Source organism: Xyrauchen texanus, chromosome 17, assembly GCF_025860055.1.
Source record: "Xyrauchen texanus isolate HMW12.3.18 chromosome 17, RBS_HiC_50CHRs, whole genome shotgun sequence".
NCBI lineage: Eukaryota > Metazoa > Chordata > Actinopteri > Cypriniformes > Catostomidae > Xyrauchen > Xyrauchen texanus.
Window position 1 is genome coordinate 20,861,224 of NC_068292.1, and position 26,273 is coordinate 20,887,496.

The following is a 26,273-nucleotide window of genomic DNA, read 5'->3' on the forward strand; positions in this document are numbered from 1 at the left end:
CAAGACAACAACAGCCAAGTTGATGAAATGTACACATCAAATCCTTTATTGTTTGTCTCACAAGGCACCCCACTGAAATAAGTCAGTTTCTGCGTGTTTTAGTGCACATATGAGTAGCAACTTTCGGTGTAGACACAGAAACGGACCCAAACATCGATGCTAATTGATAAGTAGTAGTATAAAAGTACAAAACATGACAGAAGTCTTGCTTTCCATCAGCATAAAACAATCATTTGAAAATAATAACAACTATGTAATATAATCACTTATAATATCAATAAATAGCAAATACTGTATCAAAATCGTATTTTTTTTTTTTAATAATAATAATAAAAAAGGAGGGAAAGGAAAAATATTGTTAATATTGCAACATACTAAAAGAGCACTGGACCTTATATTATGAAAACTATATTATATTAATTGCATTGAATACATCAGTTTACATTCGTGAACAAGCTGTACAGTACCAAAGTATCGCAATACATAGTATTTCAAGGCTTGGGTTGTCTTTTTCTCAATGATGTTGCTTAAAACTGAGGTTTAACATGTCCCTGAATCCCATGATTGATTCATAAATATAAACCCCAATATGTTGTGCAAATAAAGACAACAACCTCAAAAAAGAAAGACAAGCAAAGCTTAGGCCAATGCTAGTACTCTCTCATTCAACACTGACATACATTACACTACCAAACATTTTTTTGCATAGAGGCAAAGTACTGTAACCTAGGTAACAGTGAAGATGAATTTAAGACAAGAGGAAATACAATCATTTTGATAAGAGACATGAATGATGTTGACATTGACACATGGTTTCTTTTTGATACAGGTATTAAAGGAAGAAAGAGTATATTTTATGCTGACATGATGTTGTTGACATGTTTCTCAAGGAATCAAATAAATAAAATTATCAAATAAATAACAAATCAATAAATAAATAAATACATAAATAACACATAGTTCTGAAAAATTAATTGTACTAAAAAGGAGAAGGCAAAGAAAGATTTAAGGTTAAATGGAGTGCCAGAAGCAGAATTTCGACTGGAGAGCAGATAAGTTGAACTGTGAGTTTCTGATCGGACTCCTTTACCGATCAGGCTTCAGAATGTGGCAAAGATCTCACCATCCAGGCAGACTTTAGTCTTTACATTTGTACCACTGGTGCAATATGTAAGTGGGCTAGTAACAGTAGCAGAAATAGTTTCATAATTAATACATAGACTACAGGCTGTTGCCTTTTTGGTTGAGTGTGTCATTAGCCACTTTCACACATGAAACCCATTAAATTGCAGTAAAACTGCCACATTACCTTTTCCGGTAAATGTACCATATCTGCTATTCACACCTTCTACGGCTTTCCATCTTTTATCTGTGTTGCTGCCATAAACAAACCAGTATACCGTTTAAACTCTGGGATGTAATTAGCAGGAAATGCTCTGCTCAGATTGAGAGCAGCTCATTTGTTTCACTGTCCAATTTAATGACATTTATTTTTAACATCACAGGCTTAAAACTAAATGCAAGGTGTAACTGCATAAGCTCGTTCAGAACTTTGTGACTGGCTCAAACTGGCAAATTGCTGGAGCGGGTGCTGTTCACACATAACCATGGCCATTAAATGGGAAAAATGCCATTACATTTACGAAAAAGGCTGTATGTGTTAAAGCACCTATTGAGTCCTGACCGTTGAGAGTCCTCATGCTGGTAATCTAGATTTAAGGGTAAGGAACACTCTAGAGGCCCAATCACAGAAGAGCCTGAACTGCTGCAGAAGTTCTTGAGAGGATTGCACCACCTCCCAGTGAAAGGCAGGATTAGGTGGGAGTGATGGAGAGGGGACAGGTATCCGGGGAGCTTCTGCTCGTGTCATCTGAAATTTGACATAGACGTGAGGTTACAGCATGAAGCACAAAGTCCAAACATCAACATAACGATGATGATACTTTCATGGGGTCGGAATCGCACTACGCGCTCATTATTATTCACAATACACATACAGTAAATGAGCTCTCTGTTAAAATACATCATAAAGTGATTTCAAGTGATAATATATCTACAGTGTGGGTTAAAAACAATGGATAAGCAAGCATATCGTATGGCAACAGAGCATGGTTTCCGTTGATAAAAAAAATGTGACATGCTTCATCAAAACGAGTCGTAAGTTGCAATGGGACGTTTTTGGACAAATCTAAGTTTGCGGAAAAACTAGATTTTGGACTGTTCTGGGTTTTCTAAGTCTCAGCGTTCAAATTATGACAATGTTGTCATGAAATTCAAACTATAAATGTTGTTTTTTGTTTTTAAATGTGGTGCGTCAAAGCAATTTAAAAGGGAATGCTGCATATAGCATTTCTCTCATCAGCTGTCCTTACTTACCTCATGAAAGTTATTCAATGTCCATAAAAAAACTCTAGAGAAGATCATATTGCTAAAATGTTAAATACCATCACTGTCAGAGATGCGACAAATGATGCAAAGAGGGTTTAACTAATTTCATAGTATTTTAGCTGGTGGATGCGATCTCCATCAATAGCTCGGAAGTGTGTGTTTGTGCTGTGTGTGCAGGTGCATGCCTAAGTGTAAATACATGGATATTCTCTAAGAATGCTTTGTGAGCCTGCATTAATGTTATAGATATGTTACCCATTTAATCTCACCGGTCACAATTGTGGATTGTGGATTACACATTCAATTTAGTTTGAAATCTGAAGTGTCCAAAAAGAGCTGACGTATTTTACACAGAGTTTCCATTTGTAAATGTCAGTTCAGACTGTCTTGATTTCATGTGAACATATTTCATGAGTGGTGCAAATAGTAACATGACCAGAGTCAATAAATTAAATGAAGTAAAAAATAAATATGCAATTGTTCATTCCCTTCTCCCCCACAACAGCTTGATAGTAAGAAATAAATTACAATTGTGTTATTTTATTGTTTGCTATTTTCTATTGGCTCCTATTGAGCAACTGAGAAAAATTACTGTATCATGCTTACTCTGTATTTTCCCACAGGTTACCATTTTGACCAAAAATAAAGTTAATATTTTCACTAACATTAAAAACAAAACAAAAATTAGCAAAGGCATACAGTTTCTTTTATTATATCCAAAGAGTAAAATATATGTGCCCACTCATCTGGAAAAGTTTGTGATTAAGCAGGATAATATGCATATCTATTTATTATTTAATAAGATATATTATATTAAACTGTTAGTTACATTAATGTATGTTTGTATAAACTTTTAATTATATCGATTCATGTCTGAAAATGGTTTGGAATCTTTAGCGGGTGTTTCCACAAAAACAAGGTTTTCTGACTAATTTAAATGATTATATCTCAGCAACGGTTTGGCATAGAAACATAAATTATATAATTAGAAATCTATGACCTTCTTTTTTTTTACTTTAGTACATAAATCTCAAAATATGAGTCTGTGTCAATGTGACTCAAAATGATGGGGACGGTCACATACTGTATATATGTGTGTCTGAGCATATTACCTGACGCTGTAAGGAGTTTATTAGGCTCTTTGTGTAGGAGATCATGTCTGTCAACTTTGGTACGGAGTTGTGCTGCTGTTTGCGTGTCACTCTGTTCAGCCACTCAAAATGGTGCTCAAAGGACTTGAGGTCTGCATGGAGCTGAGAAAGAGTAGGCTTGAACTGTAAGAGAGAACAAAAGGGAGAGAGCAGAAACATTAGTAAAGGTATTTGAAAAAACAACAACTGTGGTTTCAAAATTTCACTGCAAACTAGCTGTCCTGCATGACATTAATAATATGTGAGTCTAATGTACAGATAGAGATGTGAATAACTGGGAATGGAGGCCTTTTTGCCTTCACACACACCTCCAAAGAGTTGAGGTCACTGACTCTGCTGCTGATCGCTGGAAGAGACTTGAATCTGTGGTGATCAACCTCTGTGCCAAACACTGGGTCTTTCTGAAAGAAAAGAAAAAAGACAGAATGGGCATCAATACAAACCTAAAACTACACACAAACACTGAATTGAAAAATGTCCACAAAGTCATGTCATGAGAAGTTCTTGGTCTCCAACTTTGAACTCGACAATCAAAACAAGTAAAAGCTGTCCCAGAAATCAAACGACTGGCATAAACTAGCACCACCACAGAATTACAGGGAACAGGAGTCACCCAGAGTTCCATCAAGCTTTAACTTCTGAACCTAGACAATTCAAGTTTGTGCCCTGAAGCCACAGGATGTTTTCTAGAGGAAGAATAACAAAATATGCAATGACTAAGCAGTTTGAAGTGGAATGGACAACAGTGGGCTGCAGGGAAACTCCAGGGTCCAGACTAAAATAAGGTGCCGTGACGTATTGCACTCTCCACACCTGGCACTAGATGGAGACACAAACATAATTTAACATTGCTCAGGTGTTTACAAGGTACCACGCAAGTGGGTGAAGGAGAGTGCCCCGAACTTGCTCTAGATGTGTTAAGACAAAGATCTGAGGTTTGCGCTTGCTCCTTAATATGGCCACCACATGAACGGAGCAGAGACTGTTTACAAGTCATTGGAAAGGTTGTTTGTGAATACTAATTAGTGCTGAATAACGGTTTAATTGACAGGTGTCATGTACCCTTTGTGTCATCAGAGCATCATCAGGAAAGAAAAACAACACCATGTTCCAATCAGAAGGCAATGTGATGACAATGAGAGCCGTCTTGTGTACAAGTCAGCTTTCCAGTGCCACTCCAATGTATTGTGTTGTTGTTTTGTTTATACTGTATCTTTCTCCCTCTGCATCCTTCATCCATGTTTTCTATTTCTCTATCTGTATGACTCCATAATGTAAGCCAAGACGGTGACACACACCAGCCCTTTCTTCATCCTTCATCCATCCATGTCATCACTTTATTCACTAGTGTGAGTTTCATCTCTCCCCATTTGAGTGGGCCCTTTGACTATTATCATCACACACACAAGCACTCACACACACAAACACACACACCTTGTTGAGCGTCTCTCATCCAGAGCGCTCTCTCATCTCTTTATCTCCTCGGATACTTGTCCCTTCTCTCCCCATTTGGATCATGACCTCACTCAGCTGATTCTTGTCCCCTCCCTCCTCCTGTTTTCCTGAATGCAAATCCGGGAGTGATAAATCAGACTGATTTTTATCAGGACACTTTGCTGTGGAGACCGAAAGCTAAACATGCAGCCCCACACCTACACAGACCACAACTATTTACAACACGCACACTCGCACAGGCACGCACACAGTCATACATAGTATGTATATACACTCTCACCACCTAACACAATTAACTGTAACACATTCTGTGCATAAACACACACACACACACACACACACACATGGTTTTATAGCTTTCTTGTGGGGACTTTCCATCAACTCTCATTCTATTTTTCTTTCCTAGCCTTGACCCCTGTAAAGTGGAACTCCATGCAAGAAGAAAAGAAACCAAAATAAATGCTGCATGTCACTGAAAATCTAACAAAATATTTTTCAAAGTGTGTTGGGCCCTTTTGTCACCAGTGGGGTCTTTGATAATGTTCTCGCCTGTAACATCTGGAGCACATACACAGGGAGGTAGATGCTTAACATCCATAAATACAACACATTGACACTCACAGCCAATCTGCAACCAGCATTATTGTATCTAGTTATGTATTCTAATAAGCAAACATTTACAGTTAGGGAGGGGATATTTTGGACTTTGTCTGAAAGTGGTCAAGTGAGTCAGTGAATCTGGGATAGTACTAGGATGCACTCTTTGGTGGGGCACTTGTACTGTATGCTTGAGAGGGAGGGGGGTGATGGGGGGCAATGTAGGGGTTATGCCCCCTCCCCCCCCAGCCCCTCTTTAGATGCAGACATGGATGGAATCAGACCTATAGAACAGGTGAACTAAATTATAGCTTAATATACAATCCAGGTCAAAAGAAAAACAAAGTTAACATCATATATACCACATACCAATTATGTGGCATTAAAAGGCACATCTGTTAACATTTTCCTTAAGTTCTACTTTACATGGGGATGACATGGAAGGCAACACTGGCAACACTGTACTTTTCACCTTTCTGTGCCATGTGCTTTGCTCATACTGGTAAACAAGACCTCCAAGTAACCATGGGAACAAGGATCTGCTTATGTTTCTGTTCAGAGAGGAAGTGAATGGAGGCCTCTGAAAAGTGAGTGGAGAACTGTGGGTTCAAGCCCCTCAAAGTGTGGATCTCCATCACTTAGCAACCACAAAACCGGACCAAGCCCACGCTGTGACTTTCTTGTTGGTTTGTTATCTGGTGGTTTGAGCACTGGATTTGAGCACAAGGCTCCAAAGAATCCACCAAAAGGCCTTGTAAGGCCTTGTTTACCCCCATCCTGTAGGTTCAGGCTCATTGGGTTGAAAGTTTATGAACGTTACATTGCTATCTTTGATGGAGCCTAAGATGTTGGCCCTGCTGCTGGGCCTGAATCCAGAGATAATTCTTTTTAGTAAGATAGAGGCTACAGTAATGAGCTTTATCTGCTCCCACATGGATTCAAAGCAACCACAATCTGTTTTCTCGCCTCTTACCATGATTAATACGAGCCAGCTGAATGAAAAGCAGAACAGCATGTTTATGTTTGTGTGTGAGAGAAAGAGAAATAAGGCAATTCCTGTCCACAAATAATTTTACAAGGAGCATTAATTTTGCCCAGCCATCAGACCAGAGCTGTTCAGAGGGTCAATCAAGATGGAGCATCTGATAATCGTCAACATCTCTAACAGTACAGTGTGAACTTCCTTTCCTGGTTAGACACACACTGATAACCCAGCACTGCTATCACACCAGATCAAACGAGACTATGCGCTGTTCAACTCACCAGAAGATCTTGGGTCAACTTGAGGAGGTGTCTGGTTTGATTGGTCAGCTTGTCAAAGTCATGGAAACGGTGCCGGTGGTGGGCAGGAAAAGCCGACGTGAACAGATGCAGCTGACCCAGCAGCAACGAGAGGAGCAGCGATGAGGAGTCACCCAGCACTGCAGAGGAGAACAGATTATATTGATTAATTCTGTAGACGCTGCCTGCAGGCACACCAACATTCTTGGATTTGTCCCAGCAGCCTGTGCCACTGTTAAAACAGCACCATGTTTCCACACGTCAAAAAGCATATCAATAGTCTCAGTCAGAGGACACTGCTTTCATCTCTTAATAAGAAGGAAATCACAGTAAAGTTGCATCACAATAAGCAGTCTGTGAACACAGTCGCGCGCTTATAAGCGCTGTTGCGCGCCCTGAACGAATAACACTTTTATCCTTGATTACTGTCGACATGATAAATGCTTCTCTAATGAACTAATCGCGAATGCCTCAGGCCATTATCCTGTCACGCTATCTTTACACTAACAATCCGACAAAGTTTTCAAAAAAAGTCCCATATTTATAAATCACACGTGCACTAAACACAGATGGCTTGTCACTTCAAAACGTATGTAGATATGATAACATTGTTTATGTGAGCTTAAGTTAAGGCGTCACAAATGGGTTACAAAACAGTGATATAATCACACAGTGGTGATTTGCTGAGTTAAAGCAACAAGTGCCAGTACACTGTAAATAATGAATAAGTGACAATGCCAAATAAAGCTTAAAAAACTAAGTGAAAATACAAAATATTTGGCACTTACATTTCATATTTGTCCAGGTCCTTTCTAAGTATATAAGTTGCAAATAAATTAGCAGGAAAATAAATAAATAAATAAATAAATAAATAAAGAGTAAAAATGAATAAATAAATGAAGTTCCAGATATTGTCACGTGCTCCAGAATTCGTATCGCACTCTCAAGTGTCCGCGTGGACGGCTCGAGACAGTAGTTGACAGAGGAAGAGTGTGAGGCGAGGAAAAAAAATGAATGAATGACAGAAGTGTAGAATTAGTGAGAGCAAGAATAAGCACCAAAAGTCGTCCCTCGAAAAAGACTATGTTCAGTCCTAATAGTTGTTTAGTATTAACAAACGCGAGTAAGGATGGAAAGATACACGGTGTGGGACAGAGTGGTGTTTGGAGGGAGAAACAGAGAGAGGGGGAGAGAGAGAGAAAGATACGAGTGTGTAAGTCTAATTTTTCGCGAAGTGAAATGTTTAGGCTTGTTTAAAACTCCCTTTATAAAGACGGGGGTATGACACATCCTGAGTCACCGCTTCATTCATAAAAACACTCTCGCTCACACACATACACATTCGACTTCTTAGCGCGCGCCTCCCGCCCCTCGGCGCTGTCTTTCTCCTTTTGCGAATTTTTTGAAAGAAAAAAGTTTCTGTTGTTTTGATTTTTGTTTCCTCTGGCAATATCATTTCTCTAGGTCTGTCTATCTCTCCGCGTCCATCCTGCCTGCCTGCTATCTCTCTTCCTCTGCCCCATCCCGCTATCTGTGCCTATCAAATCATCCATCTCTTTATCTTTTCATCTCTAGATCTCTTCCCCTCTCTCCACCTATCACTGCAGAAGTTTTAAAAGCCCATTGTTTCATTTTATATCGGTCAATCTGAGTTTCATAACTCTCTCTCTCTCTCTCTCTCTCTCTCTCTCTCTCTCTCTCTCTCTCTTTCTCTCAACTCCGTTATATTTGGAATAAATAGACATTATTTGCATGGCAGTGCAACGGGGCTGCAAGAGCAGGACATGTTTTCAGAAACAAATGGCATTGCACATATTTACCATAGGCCTATACACCTTTTCAAACGTCACTCCTGAGACACCATTCTGTTATTTCCACCCTTTCCTTTCCACTCTTTATTTCTCTTATGCTACCCCCTTCTTTCTCTCTAGGGTAAAGGAAAGAGTGAGAGAGGGAATAAAAGGGAAAAGTGTTGCATTGTGTGGCCCAGGGCCGTAGCTAGTGGGGTGAAAGGGGGTAACGATTCGGCCCAAATGTCCAGGGGGCCCTACAGCAATTTCTAAACTGTATGTTTTGATAGAAAAGGGGCCCAGAGCAATATACAGTCAGGGGGACCAGATAACCTTGCTACCTATGGCACTTTTCCACTGCATGTTACGGTTCGACTCACCTCAACTCTACTTGCTTTTCATTTCTGAGCTTGCATTTCCACTGCAGTTTAGTGCCACCTCAACGTGGGTGCGATTATAGGCTGATCATCATAGTTGCGCCACCTCTACGCCATGACATCATCTTAAACATGACACAAACTGACCAAAACAATAACACGACCGCTAGCTGTTAGCTACAAGCTCATTGTGCTGCATAAAGCAGTTGTTGCACTGTGATTTTACACAAGTGTAACAGTTAAATTGTTCTGGTTGTTTTAGAAGCAAGCTTCCAGTAGTTGATCAACTAAATAAAGTGAAGCTTTCAAGCAGAATATAGAGTTAGCATAACAAAACATACCATCCTCCATCATGGATCAGTCCAGGGCACTTTCCATCCCATTGCTCGCCTGTTTAGATAGCGTCCATTTGGTCAAACCACTTCCACTTTTCCTTTATAGTTCTGTAGTCACTTTTATTGTCCAGTGGTAGCCGTGTGCGGCCGACAGCTGATACACTTCCTGAGAGACTTTTTCTTTTCACTCATTGCTAACAAGTGGATCATCTGCACCTCGTTTATTGACCATGGCGTGGTTTTGCACACAGTCATTTCTTTTTTCACAATTCGAAAGTCGCGTGAACAAATGATACTGTTATCACTGTTGCTAACTTTAAAACTAGCGGGTTGATGTTGCGTGTTGGAAATCCAGTGACACTGGTAGTGACGATTCTCCCTGACCAATCAGTGATCTGCAGGATTATGACGTCACATTTAGTATCGACTCGGCTCGCTTGGAACCTCAACCGAGGTGGTACTAAAAAAAATATCAGGTACCAGGTACCATCCACAGTGGAAAACCCCCAAAAAGCGAGCAGAGTCGAGTTGAGTCGAGTTGTACCGTGTAATGGAAAAGCCCCACTAGTGAGGCCTGAAAATGTTGCATATAGGGGACTTGCAGAACATTAGCACTAACCTTACAAGTGCAAGCGAGGGAGGGAGGGATGGAGTGAGAAAGAAGAGAGAGACAGGGAGAGGGGGAAGGTTATTTTAGCATATACAGAAACCAGTACACGGTGCTGGAAACATGGAGTCACATGCAATAAAGCATAGCACAGTGTTGCAAAAGAGGCAGAGAGTACTTTCCAGGCAAAAAGTGAAAGACCAGAAGAAAGTATGGGTGAGGGGTTATGCGACCTTAAAAACACATGCTTCATTAGTGGCCGAGCTTTTTCTTATTTCTTATACACTCAGTGGTATAGTAATGACTTGAAAAGTGTGTGCGTGTGTGTGTGAGTGTGGGGTGTGTGTGTGTGGGGGGGGGGTGTTGCATTGCAGCCTGAACTCATATAATAGCATTTGTGCTCATATGGATGTGGGTTGAATGCAGTCTGCATCATTTCCCATTCCCCTCTGTCATTATACACATCATGGGAATGTTCTGGGTTCAATACAAGTTGATCTCAATCGACAGCTAAAAAAATTATTCCTACTTGTTCCTCATTTAATAAAAAATTAAGTACCACAGTAGGTGCCACAGTTAGGCATTTACAATGGAAGTGAATAGGGCTAGTCTATAAACACTGTTTCAAAAGAATAGCCACAAGATGTATATATATTATACATGTTAACATGATTTCAGTGTAAATAAAATAGCTTACAAACATTATCTGTGTAAAGATATTCAATATTACAACGCATGTAAACCTGTAATATCGTAAATGCCGTAATGCCAGTAAATTTCAGATTTTATCACACTAAAATCACATTCACATAAACATTTATGTGTTGTGGCTGTACTTTTAAAACAGTGTGCATTTTGATGTTTATGGACTGGCCCCACTCACTTTATGCCTTTTAAAATAAACAAAGGAAGAGTTGAAACTATTATTTTGTAATGCTGCTGAACTTAACTTGTATTGAACCTATAACAATCCTTTAGAAAGAATATTAATAAATGATTTAAAAATGTATTTATAGTACCCTTGCACACTCACAATGTCACACAGTTATTTATGCAAAAAGCAGTGTTCACACATATCCATTCATCTTCTCACTCTTCTCACTTTTCACTTAAATACACATACACACACACAGGGTATGAGGAGGTAATGCGGCTGCAGGGTCACGTTCTGGTTTTGTTGGGTCAGCCTTAAAGAAGAAAGCGAGCACAGAGGAAGAGATGGAAGGAAGAGAAATGGATGAGTGTGCAGGAGTGATGGAGGGAGATATTGACACACTAACTCTTTTAATTTCCCACATCAAAGACCTGTTTGAAGACACAGCTGGGAAAAGAATAAAAGAAAGAGTGAAGTTAGTCACTCACCGACTCTCTCTGCCTGCATGCCCTGATGGGGGTCTCTTGGATGGTTGATGGTGAGTCTGTTGTAGTCCATAATCCAAAGGGCGTGTGTGTCTGATTATGTGTGTGCGTGTGTGTGCCTCATAATGGGGTATGTTACAGTAATGAGGTACCAGGATGTCTGGACACTTATTGCTCCCCACCTATGTCTCACTTCCCCTGTGTTCGAGGGTTGTGTGTGTATGTGTGGGTGTTGTTGTGTAATGTCTGTGAGGTTTGTGACTGGACATCTAAAACTACTGGTCCTTCCACTGGTGCTTACAGTGATCAGTGATGTGATGGACTGAACATGAGGACCACACACACACACATTCACATAAGCATACAGCAAAGCCACCAGCGCTGATTGGAAACACACTAACACATCCACACACACACACACACACACACACACACACACACACACACACACACACACACACACACACACACACACACACACACACACACACACACACACACACACACACACACACACACACACAATGACATAATTATTTTTATACTGCACGAACTATAGATTTTATCCCCTAACACCACCCCTAAACCTATTCCTAACAAAAACATTCTGCATTTTTAAATGTAAAAAAAAAAATTGTTTAGTATGTTTTTTAAGCAATTTGAATTATGGGGACACTAGAAATGTCCTCAAAAAACACATTTATAGCATAATACCCTTGTTATTACCAGTTTGTTATCTAAAAACAATTTCCTTGTAAACCACCCAAACACACACACACACACACACACACACTCGTTCATTACAGTATGTGTAAGTATGCCCATTCACATTCACTCACCGTCAGACCTCCCATCCTGACATACACAGCAGCACACAAGAATACACACACTGTTTCATTGCCCATCCCACACACAAACACAATTATTTAATTTAATAGCTTCCTTTGATCAGTCAAAGGAAGAGGGCAATAAGCTTAATTAGAACAATTAAGGCACAAATGAATTTCAACAGGTGGTTAAAATGCTGAGTTAAAGAACTACTGTTAAAAAGTAGCCCTTTTGTCTCAGGAACATAAGGCTTAGTTAGACTGATTGTTGAACTCATAAGAATTAAACTAATAAGCCGAGAATAGCGACAGTTGAACAAGCGTCTCACAAAAGTGTTTTGATTGAGTGCATTTTTACAAGAGCGTAGTCACGAGGTTTCTTTAACATATCCGTGCTAAGTGTTATTAGAATTACATGTTACTTTTTTATTGTTTTTGGTCAACAACCGATGTACAGAACAAGAAGGGTATAAAAAGAGACAATTCAATGACAAATGGGTTGTGTGAATCTCATCTTAGGACACACATTAGCCTCTACTCAACGAGTCAAACCAAACTTTTACACTCAACACGGAGTGAAAGGACCTTGGTGCAGAACTGTCTCCGCTATGTGCCTACTCAATCACTGGTGAGTGACATCTGACAATGGTTCAGGCAATGGTTACTTACAGGCATTAGCGTAAAATTTGGTCGCATATGCAAGGGATTTATTCACCTTGTAGGGGGTTGCCGCATGGAGTTAAAGATTGATCTTGGGAGAATTGACATCAGGACTGTTAAAATTAATTCTTCAGAATCCGATTAATTGGAAAAATCTATATTTTTAACCAGCTCTAATGTCAATGAGTGCCTTTACATGCACAACCTTACAATGATTATGCTTTATAAGCTGACAACATATAAGGTAATGTAAAAGGCCTTAAGGTGTGGTCACATTTATCTTTACACTGCGAAATTCTCCAGGCGAAGAAAGCGTGGGTGGATGGTAAGCGTGTGTAAAACCTGCAAAAACGACTTGCCAAGCAGCCTATTTTTTATGCTGCACTTTATACTCTGGGAGAGTGAAGTTATCAAGGAATTCACCGCTAAAATGATATACTCGTCATACTGAACTCCAGTAGGCTAGTTCATTTGTCAGGCAACTGAAACAAACAAATATGCATTATGTGGTTAATAGTCAATCATATTTGGATATCAGAAACGTTAGTCGACCTGTCACCCATCACAAGAAAATGTGCAAATACTGTATATGATTCGTCCCCTTTTTACATGTTCATACTGATTAGCAAAAGCTTTAAGATACAGCTTAGTAAATGATAGATTCTTACTCCTGTAACACAAAATCTACTGGTAATTGTAGGAAAGCCAACTGATTTCATTTCAATACAACAAGGCCTTTACAAGCTCAGATTTAAAAGTATAACTGTTAATTTTAAAAGAAGGAGAATGATCATGCTTCCTTCACCTCAGTACACAGAACACACTTAGCCTAATTGTTGCAACTGTATAGGCCTACTTTGCAGTTTGGAGGGTAGATTGTTTGGTTTATTATTTAATTTATTCATTGAACAATTTCAATTTTGTGTAAATGTTTTAGAAATTGATTGTGAATGGTAATTTATTTTATACACCACTAAAGCATGCACAATGTGGCATTGTTTTCTTTGTTGTTGCCTGAACTTGTGATAAATGTAGCGGCCCATCACAGTCTAATTTGTCCTTACACAGTTTCATAATGAATGAAAAATATTTTTACACTTCTCAAAATAACATAAAAGATCTATAGCGTTGTTGCTTCTGCAAAGCATCTCTCACTCCCAGTCAGCATCTGAGGAGCAAGTTCAACACAGGGAACCACTTTTGCTTCATTTCTTTGATGGCTCAAATGTATGCTCTAGTCAATTTTGTGCTTTGACCATTCGTGAACTGCATTAAACTCCATCTCTTTTATCAGGTTTAAGGGTGTAACTTTTTTGTCGTTTCATCACCACTCATATCATATCTATACAACCCATGTGTTTATGATTAAATTACTAATAGTGCACAAAATTGTTTACAAGAGCACAAAGTTCTTCATTGATCTAGCCTCTTAATTTTTCCTCAGACTGATAAACTGCCCTGATTGCTGTCCATGTAAATGTGATCAATGATGCCAAATGCCATTGTTTGCTGCTTGTCTCAAAACCATTGACTGTGTTTCTAGTTTAAGTATACTGTACGTATACTTTTAAATATACTGTAAGTTTAAAAGTGTGACTGAGAAATTACTGCAATGCGGAGGGCAAGATATTTAGTGAATAATTTTCCTTGTATGGAAAAGAGCAGCATGAAGATTCTTCATAACATCTCCTTTTGTGTTCTATTGAAGAAAGAAAGTTAAGAGAGTTTGGAACGATATGAGCATGAGTAAATGATCACAAAATGTAAATTTTTGGTGAACTAAGACTATAACATGAATCTGCCTTTCACAAACTCACTTCTGCAGATTAATAACTCAGTAAAATCCAATTTTTTTATTTCCCAGGCCAAAAACTTACATTAGCAGTCCATTTTGGTATTACTGTCAGGCTGCAGAGCAATTAAAACCATTATTTGTGGAGTAATTTAGCAGAATAAAAAAAAAAGGAAAACTCCTTCAAAAATGTAGAATGTAAAATGAAATAATAATTGTGGGTATAAGTGGGGGATGGAGACACAAATAATTGTATGTTTATTTGTCAGCAGAGTTGGGTAACATTACTTTTAAAAGTAATAAGCTAGAATATTGCGTTACTCCTTAAAAAACTGTAACGTGTAAGGATGGGCAAGGAGGAGGCGGGAACTGCAGAAGAGTCAACATAACTTTAATGACATAAAAGAACTGAATGTTACATAAAACACATCTGCATGTGTCTCTCTCTCTCTCTCTTGAACTGGCGCCCCCGGCTTGTCTTTATCCCCCTCCCGGCTGATTATGTGACTCAGCACCGGCTGTGCACACTACCGGCCTGGCCACACCCTCCTCCTCATCACAAAAAGTAAATTAATTAATTATTATGGAAAGTAAAGCATTATGTTACTTTTGCATTATTTTGCCTAACTTTTATCTTCTGCTATGATATGTTTCCATACAAATAAGAGACAGAACATCATGCTAGCTACTGTGCAACACTCATGTCAAAACAACAAAGTAAACAAACAGATATTTTGAAAGTAGGTCTTAAAATCATATTTATAATAAAGAATCTATAACATGAATATGCATGATTTGTTTTTTCACCACTTGAACCTGCATCATATATGCCATCATATGCTGTACCCATCAACAGTGTCAGAGTCAACTTAAGATATTTTTCTAAAGTCAGGATAACATTTTGTGGGGAATGCCAGTCTAACATGTTCAAAGAATGTGTCTGATAATAAAATCATATTTTTCACTTAAGTCATCTCAGTGCAAGTTTGTTTTATGTTGATCCACAGTGCACACAGACGCCACTGGTTGAACGTATACAACTTCAAAGGCGCATGCTGACAGCTTGAATGGAATAATTTTTAATGCTACCAAAATGTAATAAAAACAGTTTGATTCATGAATCAACCCACTTGTTTATTATAAAACAAAAATGTAGAATCTTTTAGAAACTAAGACATTTTCTCTTCATACAGTCGATATGGAACGTTGCTCGGAGCCACTGATCCAGACTCATCTTTTCTAATCCCATTCTCCCAGTTATGGGAAGCTGTAACATGGAGCAGTTTGACTGCATAAATCAGTGAATTGAGCAAGTATTTCACCCTGTGTATCATGTCATGGCCTGTGGAAGACTAGTCTTATAATCCCTCTGCCTAAACGCATTTACTGATTTTTTTTAAAATAGTGTGTATTAACACACGAATCAATTGCATTTCACTCAACCAAGTTCCAATCCAATTTCTTCAATTAATTTAAATAGAAGTGACTGGTCTCTACTAAATAGTCTCTGGCCTCACACTCTATAGAACTACAATGCCCATCATGCACTACGTGTCCTCCCCGAAGTTTTCACACTTTTAATCCTGATTTCTCGCAATAGGAGGGAAAGTAGAGGTGTACAAAAGCAACACATTTATTTATTTAAAAAGTAACTCTAAAATATTTATATTTTTTAAATATTGCGTTATTTTAATAGTTACTTGAAAAAAGTAATCTGATTATGTAACGTGCCTTACTTGTAACTTGTTACCCCCAACACTGTTTGCCAGTGTTATGGAACAAAGTTCTGCCAGTCTAAATAGGAATAAATGGTTTGATAAAAGTGAAGATGTTTAAAGTTCATTAGTCAATAGTAAAATAAATCAAACTTTGTTTAATGTTACTGTGTTATCCAGTGTTTCAAAACAAGGTGTCTCTTAGGCCATCAAATTATGATTTTATTACATTCTGGACTCAGACTATCTCTACCTCAGCCATGAACACACACACACACACCCCAATTTCAACAGTTAGGCAACATAGCAAATGTGACAGGAAACAGGAAGGATACTTGCAGAAGCATGATCTGATATGAATTAATATTTCTGTACCATCTCAAAAAATATCCCAGAGGGAATTACACAATGACAGAAGTGTTGAGAAAGAAATAAGGAAACAAGAGTGAGAGTGACTGCTTGAAGATGAATGTGTGCGTTTGTGGGAGTGTGTATTAATACAGTGGAAAAAAGAAAGATAATCCTTATGACAGGATGTTGTAGTGTCCTTTGACCCTCGACTGCTCCCATTCTTTGTGAGAGAGGTGTGTCCTATCCAGCCACAATCAGGCAACCCTCTCAACCCACCCTTCACCTTTCCTGACCCCTTTACTGCCCCAGAGTCTTAATGAGCAAGTGAGTATGTTAATGGCTCGATGGAAAAAGCAAAAGTTGTGTGTGGGTGTGTGTGTGTGTGTGTTTGTCGGGGGAGGAGGCATCATTGGGCAATAAAGCGATGTCCCAAAATCCTTCTCACAACTCCGCAAACACACAAGTGTACGAATGCAAGAACACACATGCTGAAGAATGCACACACACACACCAAACCACACACAAACACTGTGCTGGATTGCACACCTGCCAAAAGATATCAAATCACACAGGGAGTGAAGTGTAAATGTTGTGTTGTATACATGCCAAACAATTCACCACACATTGCAGCCACACACACACACACACAAAGGACGGTTAATATTACTCTGTATTCGAGTAACCGAGTAGTGTTTAAACGCACACACACAGAGTTAAAATTACAACCAAATAATGTACTGCAGAATGTGATATTCTGGGGTGGTGGTAGTGGTGATTTTGTATCCTTGCTGGGTAGTGACACACACTTACAAACATTGAATTACTGATTTTGAAAATTCTACTAAATGGTTACCGTCCTCCGTCCTTAGAGCTTGGCAGGAGTGTTCCGATATTGCCCTTACACACACACATGCACGCACACACGCATGCACGCATACACAGAAATTAAAATCGTATAAAGAGTCTGCATTGTGGTCAGGTCAGTAGGTAAAATAAAATATTTAAAAAAGACAGAAATGAAGAAAAGTGACACTAAAGTAATTTAAATGGTTTAAAAATATGGTCCCAACCAAAAAAATTAATAAAATAAAATACCATTATAACAAAAAATGCAGTAGCTCCAACTATAATTTTTTTTAATGTATTTTTTTTAGAATGATTCCAATTGTTATTACCATAGTTTGTGTTTGACTACAAATATGTTTAAACATATGTTAAAATATGGTTACTTTAGTGAAATCATGGTCAATTTTGTGCGTGTGTGTGTGTGTGTGTGTGTGTAAGCATGTATATCGATGCATTATTAGTTACGTTTATTTATCTAGATATTTTATTTATTTAACTTGCTGTTTATTTTCATCATGCATTAGAGAATACAACATATTTAAGGAACAGCAATAGGTCAGCAAGAGAGAGAGAGAGAGAGAGAGAGATTAGGAGACCCAAAAATGTAATAGAATGAATAGGGAAGACATCCCACGCATAAAGGAACAATTTAAAGGGTGGGCAAGTCTTTCCATACTCTCTCTCCCCCTCTCCCTGTGTCTCATTTGTTCATTTCATGAGCATGTTAACATTTTGCAGACATCATTTCAGTCTGTTAATGTACGTGCATAACACACACAGAAATGCTGACCGTCCTTTTCTTAGTCTGCTTAAACATTCTTTCCTCACCTGTCATTGTATACTGTCTGTATCACTCACCATCTCACTTCCTCAGCCTGTCTCTATTTCTCTGTCTGTTTCTCTGTGTCTTTTACCTCTTCCATCTCTTTAACCATCTTTCCATCTTTCACCATCTCTCCATCTCTCTTCATCTCAGCGGAAGAAGGCTGAACATAAACCGGGGGCTGCCAAACAATAACAACAACAAAAACAAGCAGATGGAAACAGCAGTAAAATATGTAAACAGGTCTGGTCACTTGGCTGATCTCTCTCTCTCTCTCTCTCTCTCTCTCTCTCTCTCTCTCTCTCTCTCTCTCTCTCTCTCCACACACACACACACACACACACACACACACACACACACACACACACACACACACTCTCTCTCTCTCTCTCTCTCCCTTTCTCACTCTCTGAGGAACCTCATTAGGGGCAATTGAAACAACTAAAGAATGATGGAACAAAGGAGAGTAAAAAAAGAACGAGAGTGAGTGGGGCTATTTTTACCGCATTCTTTGTTGCAAAAAAAAGGTACCCAGGAGACAGAAGGCCAGAGGCATTCTGCATTCTCAGTGTCTTTGTCAAGCTTGTCTGATAGCTCACAAGAGAGCAGCGTCACAAGCCGACCAAATGCCAAACTCATCACCCTCCCGTTTACAGGATACCTGCTGTTACACATGCACTGGACATCACTCGACCCTCCCATTACTGGACCCCCTTTTACTCTCCTCCTGCGTCACAGGGCTATTTTTGGCATTTTGTTTTCTAAGAGAGGAATTTCATGACTGAAAAACAGATGAGTAAGGAGGAAAGAAAAAGGAGATTAAGGATGTGAAGCAGAATGAGATACTATGGATAGTTGATGTCGGCTGACAGTGAGACAGTGGGAAGAAGAGAAAGAGAGTGTGCTGGACAGAGGAGACAAAAGATTGTGGAATGCTTGAACGTCATCGGTTTGTCCCACTGACTGGGCTTTCATCATGACCCCAGCAATGTGAAAGAGGGTACCCTTTGGAGGGCAGCACACGTACATTCTCATGCTGCCAGACATGTGACTAATGCAACCAACTCTGTGCCGCTTACAAAAATGTCCCATTGAGTCCCACACTTAATCTGCTCAAAGAACAAAGACCGCCAATCTCCGCTGTTGTCTAACTTGTGCTTTCCATTGTGCTGTGAAGAAATTATACTCTTATGTCTTTTAAGAGATTTACATTCAACTTCCATTCATTCTTATTAAGAGTCACTTAGAAATTAATCCAAACCACAGCAAATAATAAAAACAACTAATTCTCCTCTATTCAAAATGAAAAGGAAGCAGTATATGAGTAGGTGTTTAGCAGATCCTTGTATCCAAGGTCTAAAATGAACTTTTTCACAAGTGTATTGAGAGCATTTATGACATTAATTATTTCCCGCCATCCATGAAACTGTATTTTGAACGATTTCATTACAAAAATATAGTTTGTTTTTCCTATGATAAAGGAATTATCAGTTTTTCCCCAATGATATAGGAATTATCCCTTGCAAATTTGTGGCTCACAGCATGCTCACATGCTTTCTCACAACCTGTCACAAAAATATTAAGACCCATTTTGATTTATTCCATATAAATGATTATTTTTATTTATTTATTTGGATGAAGAATGTGATATCTGGCTTGAGATCTGGAATTACGACAAAAAAGAACATTCTGACTTTCTAGCTAAATGCATGATTTTCCAAATGGTAAAAGTTGTTAGAAGACAGTGACAGTCACTGAGCTTTTCTTTACAGTCAAAGTCCTTTAAGAGGGACTTATTGGATACAAGTGGGATACAAGTACAGCTGCTATCTATTTGAATGAGGAAAGACCAGAATCAATAAAAGGTTAGTCAAGATTACGATCAATGAACATATTTCAAATTAGTGAGTTTTTCGATGAAGCTGTTCATTTGGGGACTTTATGACATTTATGAAATTACAGAAATTACAATTTCATTTTCAGTAAAAGTGCTTATAAACAATGTGCATTATGAAAACAAATAAACATAACTTGACTATAGACTTTTCATTGAGCACAGGGGAAGAGGGGCCCACCCATAACATTTTTGGCACAGGCCCCATGAATTTTAGCACTGTCCCAGCTTAAGGAGCCATTATGCCGCTAGACCCTTTTTAACAAAACTTGACAGCTTCCTATTATACCAGTCATTTTACAAGCACTGTTATGGCGGCTTTGGTAGACTGGGTAGTCACCAACTATTTGTTTGGCAACTAATGTTTTGTCTTGCTATAACTGTAATATTTTGAGTTCTGATACCCACACTCATGGTGGTACTGGCTCTCTGTCTGAGCTTCCTCAGATTTGCCAAGGATTTTTAATAATGAATATAGCTGTGTGCTTCATTAAATCTTGCACTGATTGGTCTTTTCACACTCATCACTTACACTGTGGAGATCCAGTGTGAGGTCTAGCACCTCATTCAGTGTCAGACTTTCAGTGTAAGATCTTGCCTCGTATCAACACTCCATTGCCTGGATTTGACCATCTACACAGTCCCTGGAAGCATGGCAATCATTCCCACAATCCTTACTCTGCTCCACTGGTGGCCACCTTAAAACTGTTTACCTGCTCATCATGTTTCCATTGTATAAAAGAAACATGCACTTTTGATCTCTAGATCCACTTTTGGGTTTCTCTTAACCTTGTGCGATCTCACGTCCACATGTGTGGATGTCATTTTTTTGCCTTTGCTATATGCACGCAAAAGTGTTACTACAGGCGCAGCACCAACAATAGTGCCTCTGGTAAGAAACCTCTAAGTTTTTTAATCGAAACCTGTTTGGTTGTAAAGAGTAGTGTCTCTAGTTTCATTTGATATGCCGCTTTAAAATAAAACATACATTTTTCATGCTTAGAAAGATGATGTCCACATATTTGGAAATTAGGACGCATTCCCTAATAAGTTGTTATTTTGAATAACATTCAACATAACACTGTGGGTCTGTGGGTCATTTCACTTCATTTTTAATGTAATCATATTGGAGTCGCGCAAAGTCGCCCCCCCCCCCCCCACTGGAGGTTGTTGGCTTGATCGATTATCTGGAGTCATCGGCGAGGGAATTATCTGCTAATATGCTGAATTATCTGCTAACCTGCTAGCGACCAAAGTGGATTTGGAGCATGTCTGGGAGAAGTTGGAGCATTTGGGGAACCGTAGCCGGCGGAATAACGTCAGAATTGTTGGAATTCCTGAGGCCGAAGAGGGTCAAGATATGGTGAAATTCCTGGATAGGCTCTTTACGAGTCTTCTCAACATAACAGGCTATACATTGGAAATCCAGAGAGCTTATAGAGTTCCTTTTGTTTGACTCAATTCTGGCCAAATTTCTGAGATCATCTGATAAAGATCTTGTGTTACACGAGGCGAGGAATAAAGGAAAGCTTTCTTGGAAGAACCACAGCATTTTCTTGTTCCCAGACTTTGCAAATTCGACAAGAGAGAAATAAGATCGATTCAAGGAATGCAAGAAACTCTTACATCTATGGAAGGTCACTTTTGCAATGATGTTCCCGGCCAAATTGAGAATAGATGCTAAGGATGACCATAAATCATTGACATGTCACCAGCAAGCGATGTCCTTCATAATGTCAATGAGTATGTTATTTTGTTGTACTAACGTTTCAGTCAAGTGGATGAACATCAATGAAAATTCACTTGAGTCAATCAATGAACATTCACTTGAGTGTGCGAGGAAACTGACCGCCTTTTATGTTTCTTTTTGTGCTGGTTCTACCTAGCGGCTGGGGTTAATCTTTAAAAGCAGGGGTTGGAGATTACCTTTTGTTGTGTAATTCTGTCTCACAAAATTTGTATAGAAAATCTGGACTTGAGCAATCCAACGGCAAAGTTGTTGCAGGGGCTCTCGTAGGCATACATGGACTGTTTGAGTTTAGAGGGATGCACGCCAGTTGGCGCTGTCATGCATGGGTTTAATGCGCATCCTTTTCTTTTTTCTGTTTGTTTGTTTGTTCGTTTCGGGGGAAATTTGGGGGTTTGATTGTTGCAATAATGTTAGAATGTGGTCTTTATAATTTTGTTTTTGACAAGCAATCTATTTTTTATATTATGTCAAAATGTCAAATGTTAATATGAGTGGATTGTCTCTCTCCACGTGGAATGTGATTGGGTTGTGGCACCCCATAAATAGAAGGAAGGTTATTTCTCGTCTTATGAGTAAGATATATGATATAGCGTTTCTTCAAGAAACACATCTTTACCTGCAGGAAGCTGAAAATTTGGGAAGATATGGGGTGGACATGTTTTCTTTAGTGCTGGCTCAAGTAAGAGCAGGGGAGTCATTACACTGATAAGTAAGCATCTACACTTCAAATGTCTCAAACAGATTAAAGATAAATTAGGAAGAGTCATTATTGTTTTTAGTCTTATTTTGGCTAATATGTACGCATCTAACTTTGATGAGCAGGACATTTTTTATAGATCTTGAAGGGATGTTGCAAGCCACTGGCACCCCTCATGATATAATATTGGGAGGAGATTTTGATGGCCTCAGTCCTTGATCATAGTGAAACAAAAGTGTGTAAGCCCCTTAGAGCAAAACTGATACTTCACAGGATGTGGAAATATCTTGATCTTACAGATATTTGGCTTCTGAACCTATCAGGTAGGGACTATACAATTTTTTCATCAGTCCATAAGATTTATTCTAGAATATATTATTTTATATATATATATACGTCCCTCATTCTATCTGTTGTTGATTGCTCAATTGGAAAAATTTTGGTCTCAGATCCCACCCTGGTGAGTTTAGAGGTGTTGCCACATATGGAGAAAAGGAAATCATATAGTTGCCATTTTAATGTGTTCCTTTTGCAAAATCTCACAAACATTAAAGGCAGAAATCAATGTTTATATGGAGGCCAACTGTTCCTCAGTATACTCTGTGGGCGTGGCTTGGGAGGCACTTAAGGCAGTTCTTAGGGGCCGGATCATAAAGTATGCCTCATTAACCAAAAAATCCAAAGCACGAGAACTCGTGGAGTTGGAAGGGAATATTAAAAGACAGAGCTGAAGCACCGAATGTCATCTGATGGACTAAGAGAATTGACCCGATTGAAATACAGATATAATCCTATTGTGTCGCAAAAGGTGGAGATTTGGCTATTCAAGGCATGACAGTCATATTGAGTCAGGGGGAAAAGCAGGGAAGTTTTTGGCTAGATATATAAAGCAGAGAGAGTCTTTTTCTACCATTCCCTCATTGAAATCTGCTGGTGGTGAAATATTTACCTCTACCATTGATATTAATAATGCTTTTAAAGAATTCTATCTTGATCTCTAAAGTTCCACATCTTTGTCTACTGATAAGGATATTATAAACTTTGTGGAACCATTATAACTTCCTAAACTGATGTCTGAAAAAACATTCTCTTGATTCTGATATAATATTGGTGGAGCTTGGCGAGGTATTTAAGGCCTTGCCTACAGGCAAGGCACCGGGGCCAAATGTTTTTTTACATTTGGAGTTTTTTTTAGATCTTAAGCTACCGAACTGGCTCCACTTTTGCTAGAAGTTTAAACTGAATCATTAAAGAATGGAAAGGATCCACCAACCATGAGGCAAGCCCAGATCAGTCTGAATCTTAAAAAGGACAAAGATCCAAGCAAGTGTAAGAGTACTGTCCAATTTTCCTGATCCAGCTAGACATTAAAATATTGTCAAACATTTTGGCTAACCGATTAAATAAAGTTATGACATCTCTTAAACACATAGATCAGGTGGGGTTTATTCAGGGCCATAGCTCTTCTGATAACATTAGACGTTTCATCAATATCATGTTGTCAGAGGCGAATGATCAGACTCTCACTTGACACCGTAAAGGCATTTAATATGGTGGAATGGGATTATCTTTTTTAAGATTTTGGAAATGTTTGGGCTTGAGGAATACTTTTATTGGTTGGATTAAGTTACTTTATAGACACCCGGTAGCAGCGGTACAAACGAATGGATTAATTTCAGATTATTTTACTCTGGATAGGGGCACCCGGCAAAGTTGGAGCCCTGGAACCATTAGCAGCCACGATAAGAAAGGAGGATGATTTTCCAGGGGTGGTGGTGGGAGGTGTGGCACACAAGCTTTTGCTTTACGTAGATTATATTTTATTAATCGTCTCTGACCCTACTAGATCTATGCCTTGCCTCCACAGATTTATTCATTCCTTTTCTAAGTTCTCGGGATACAGAGTTACTTAGTCTAATTCCGAAGCTTTAGCTCTGACAGTGTACTGCCTGGTAACGTCTTTTCAGCCGGGCGCCTTCCAGTGGCCCAAACAGGGCATTAAGTATTTGAGTATTTTATTCCCAGAAAATGTGTGTGATTTAATAAAAAGGTTTTCGAACGATGTGGGTAGGTGGGCTTCATTACATTTATCTATGATTGGGAAGGTTAATGTTATTAAAATGAATTGTATTCCAAAGTTCAAATACCTGCAACATTCTCTACCTATAGATGTCCCCCTCTCTTATTTCAAGCAATTTGATAGCATAGTCCTTTGAAGTCCTTCATTTGGAATGGTAAACGTCCCAGATTACATTTCAGAAAGTTGCATTGGCCAATTGACAAAGGTAGGCTAGGCCTATCCAAGCTTTTGTTTTATTATGGGAGGGTGGCAGGTTTTGAAGAAGGGTCATCTAGAAGACAGGGGAATTTGGATTTGTTTGTTTGGAAATGAGGCAAATATTTGCAGGGGCGGAGCCAGGAGAAAGGGTGGGGCGTATCAGTACAAAGTCCTCCCCTTCGGCATGTCTCTGTCCCCTCGCGTCTTCACGAAAGTTGCAGAGGCAGCTCTTGCCCCGCTCCGAGAAGCCGGCATCCTCATACTCAATTACCTAGATGACTGGCTCATTCTGGCCCACTCACAAGAGTTACACAGAGACCAGGTGCTCAGGCACCTCAGCCACCTGGGGCTTCAGGTCAACTGGGAAAAGTTGACCTGAAGCACGCCTCACCAACGAGCGTGCGCAGTCGGTGCTGAGATGCCTCGCCAGTTTCAGGCCAGGCACAACGGTCCCTTTAAAACTGTTCCAGAGGCTCCTGGGGCATATGGAATCCTCCGCGGCGGTCCGCGGCTGGGTTTGATGCATATGAGACCGCTTCAGCACTGGCTTCAGAATCGAGTCCCGAGACGGACATGGCGCCATGGCACGCACCGGGTAACGATCACCCCCGCCTGCCACCAGACTTTCAAACCCTGGACAGACCTCTGATTCTACGGGCAGGAGTCCCCTTGCAGCAGGTGTCCCTGGTCACGACTGATGCCTCCAGATTGGGTTGGGGCGCCGTGTGCAACAGGCACGCAGCTGCAGGCCATTGGAGAGGGGCCCCGATGCGCTGGCATATCAGTTGCCTAGAGTTGTTGACCATTTTCTTTGCCCTGTGGAAGTTCCTCCCATTAGTTCGGGACAAACCTGTCCTAGTCAGGTCAGACAGCACCACTGTGGTAGCGTACATAAATCGGCATGGTGGCGTACGCTCCCGCCACATGTCATGATTCGCCCATCGTCTCCTCCTTTGGAGCCAGGTCACGACAATGCTTGCCCAGTGGAGAGTGGAGGCTTCACCCCCAGTCGGTCCAGCTGATTTGGGAATGGTTCGGCAAGGCCCAGGTAGACCTGTTTGCCTCCCGAGAAACCTCCCACTGCCCGCTCTGGTATGCCCGAACAGAGGCTCCCCTTGGGGCAGACATATCGGCACACAGCTGGCCCACGGGGCTGCGCAAGTACGCATTTGCCCCAGTGAGCTTTCTTGCACAGGTGCTGTGCAAGGTCAGGGAGGACGAGGAACAAGTCACACAAGTGGCTCCCTATTGGCCCACCCAGGCCTGGTTCTCGGACCTCGTACTCCTTGCAACAGCCCCT

General features: G+C 39.8%; 1 protein-coding gene across 1 annotated transcript; it reads right to left on the reverse strand.

Annotated features, from left to right (window-relative positions):
* Positions 1-52: 52 nt before the first annotated feature.
* il11a (interleukin 11a) lies at positions 53-8,090 on the reverse strand. The gene is made up of 5 exons (XM_052147628.1): positions 7,661-8,090; positions 6,855-7,012; positions 3,848-3,940; positions 3,501-3,662; positions 53-1,870 (listed from the first exon to the last, which is right to left on the reverse strand). The coding sequence occupies exons 1-5, from the start codon at positions 7,665-7,667 to the stop codon at positions 1,697-1,699; spliced, it is 594 nt and encodes a 197-aa protein (XP_052003588.1). The 5' UTR covers positions 7,668-8,090; the 3' UTR covers positions 53-1,696.
* Positions 8,091-26,273: the final 18,183 nt, after the last annotated feature.

Bases quoted from the DNA above. Each gene is read 5' to 3' on its own strand.
- il11a (XM_052147628.1), bottom strand. The intron at 3,941-6,854 runs GTGAGTTGAACA...CTTTTCTTTCAG, and splicing joins AGTTGACCCAAGATCTTCTG to AAAGACCCAGTGTTTGGCAC. The intron at 3,663-3,847 runs GTGTGTGTGAAG...TCTCTCTTACAG, and splicing joins GTGACCTCAACTCTTTGGAG to TTCAAGCCTACTCTTTCTCA.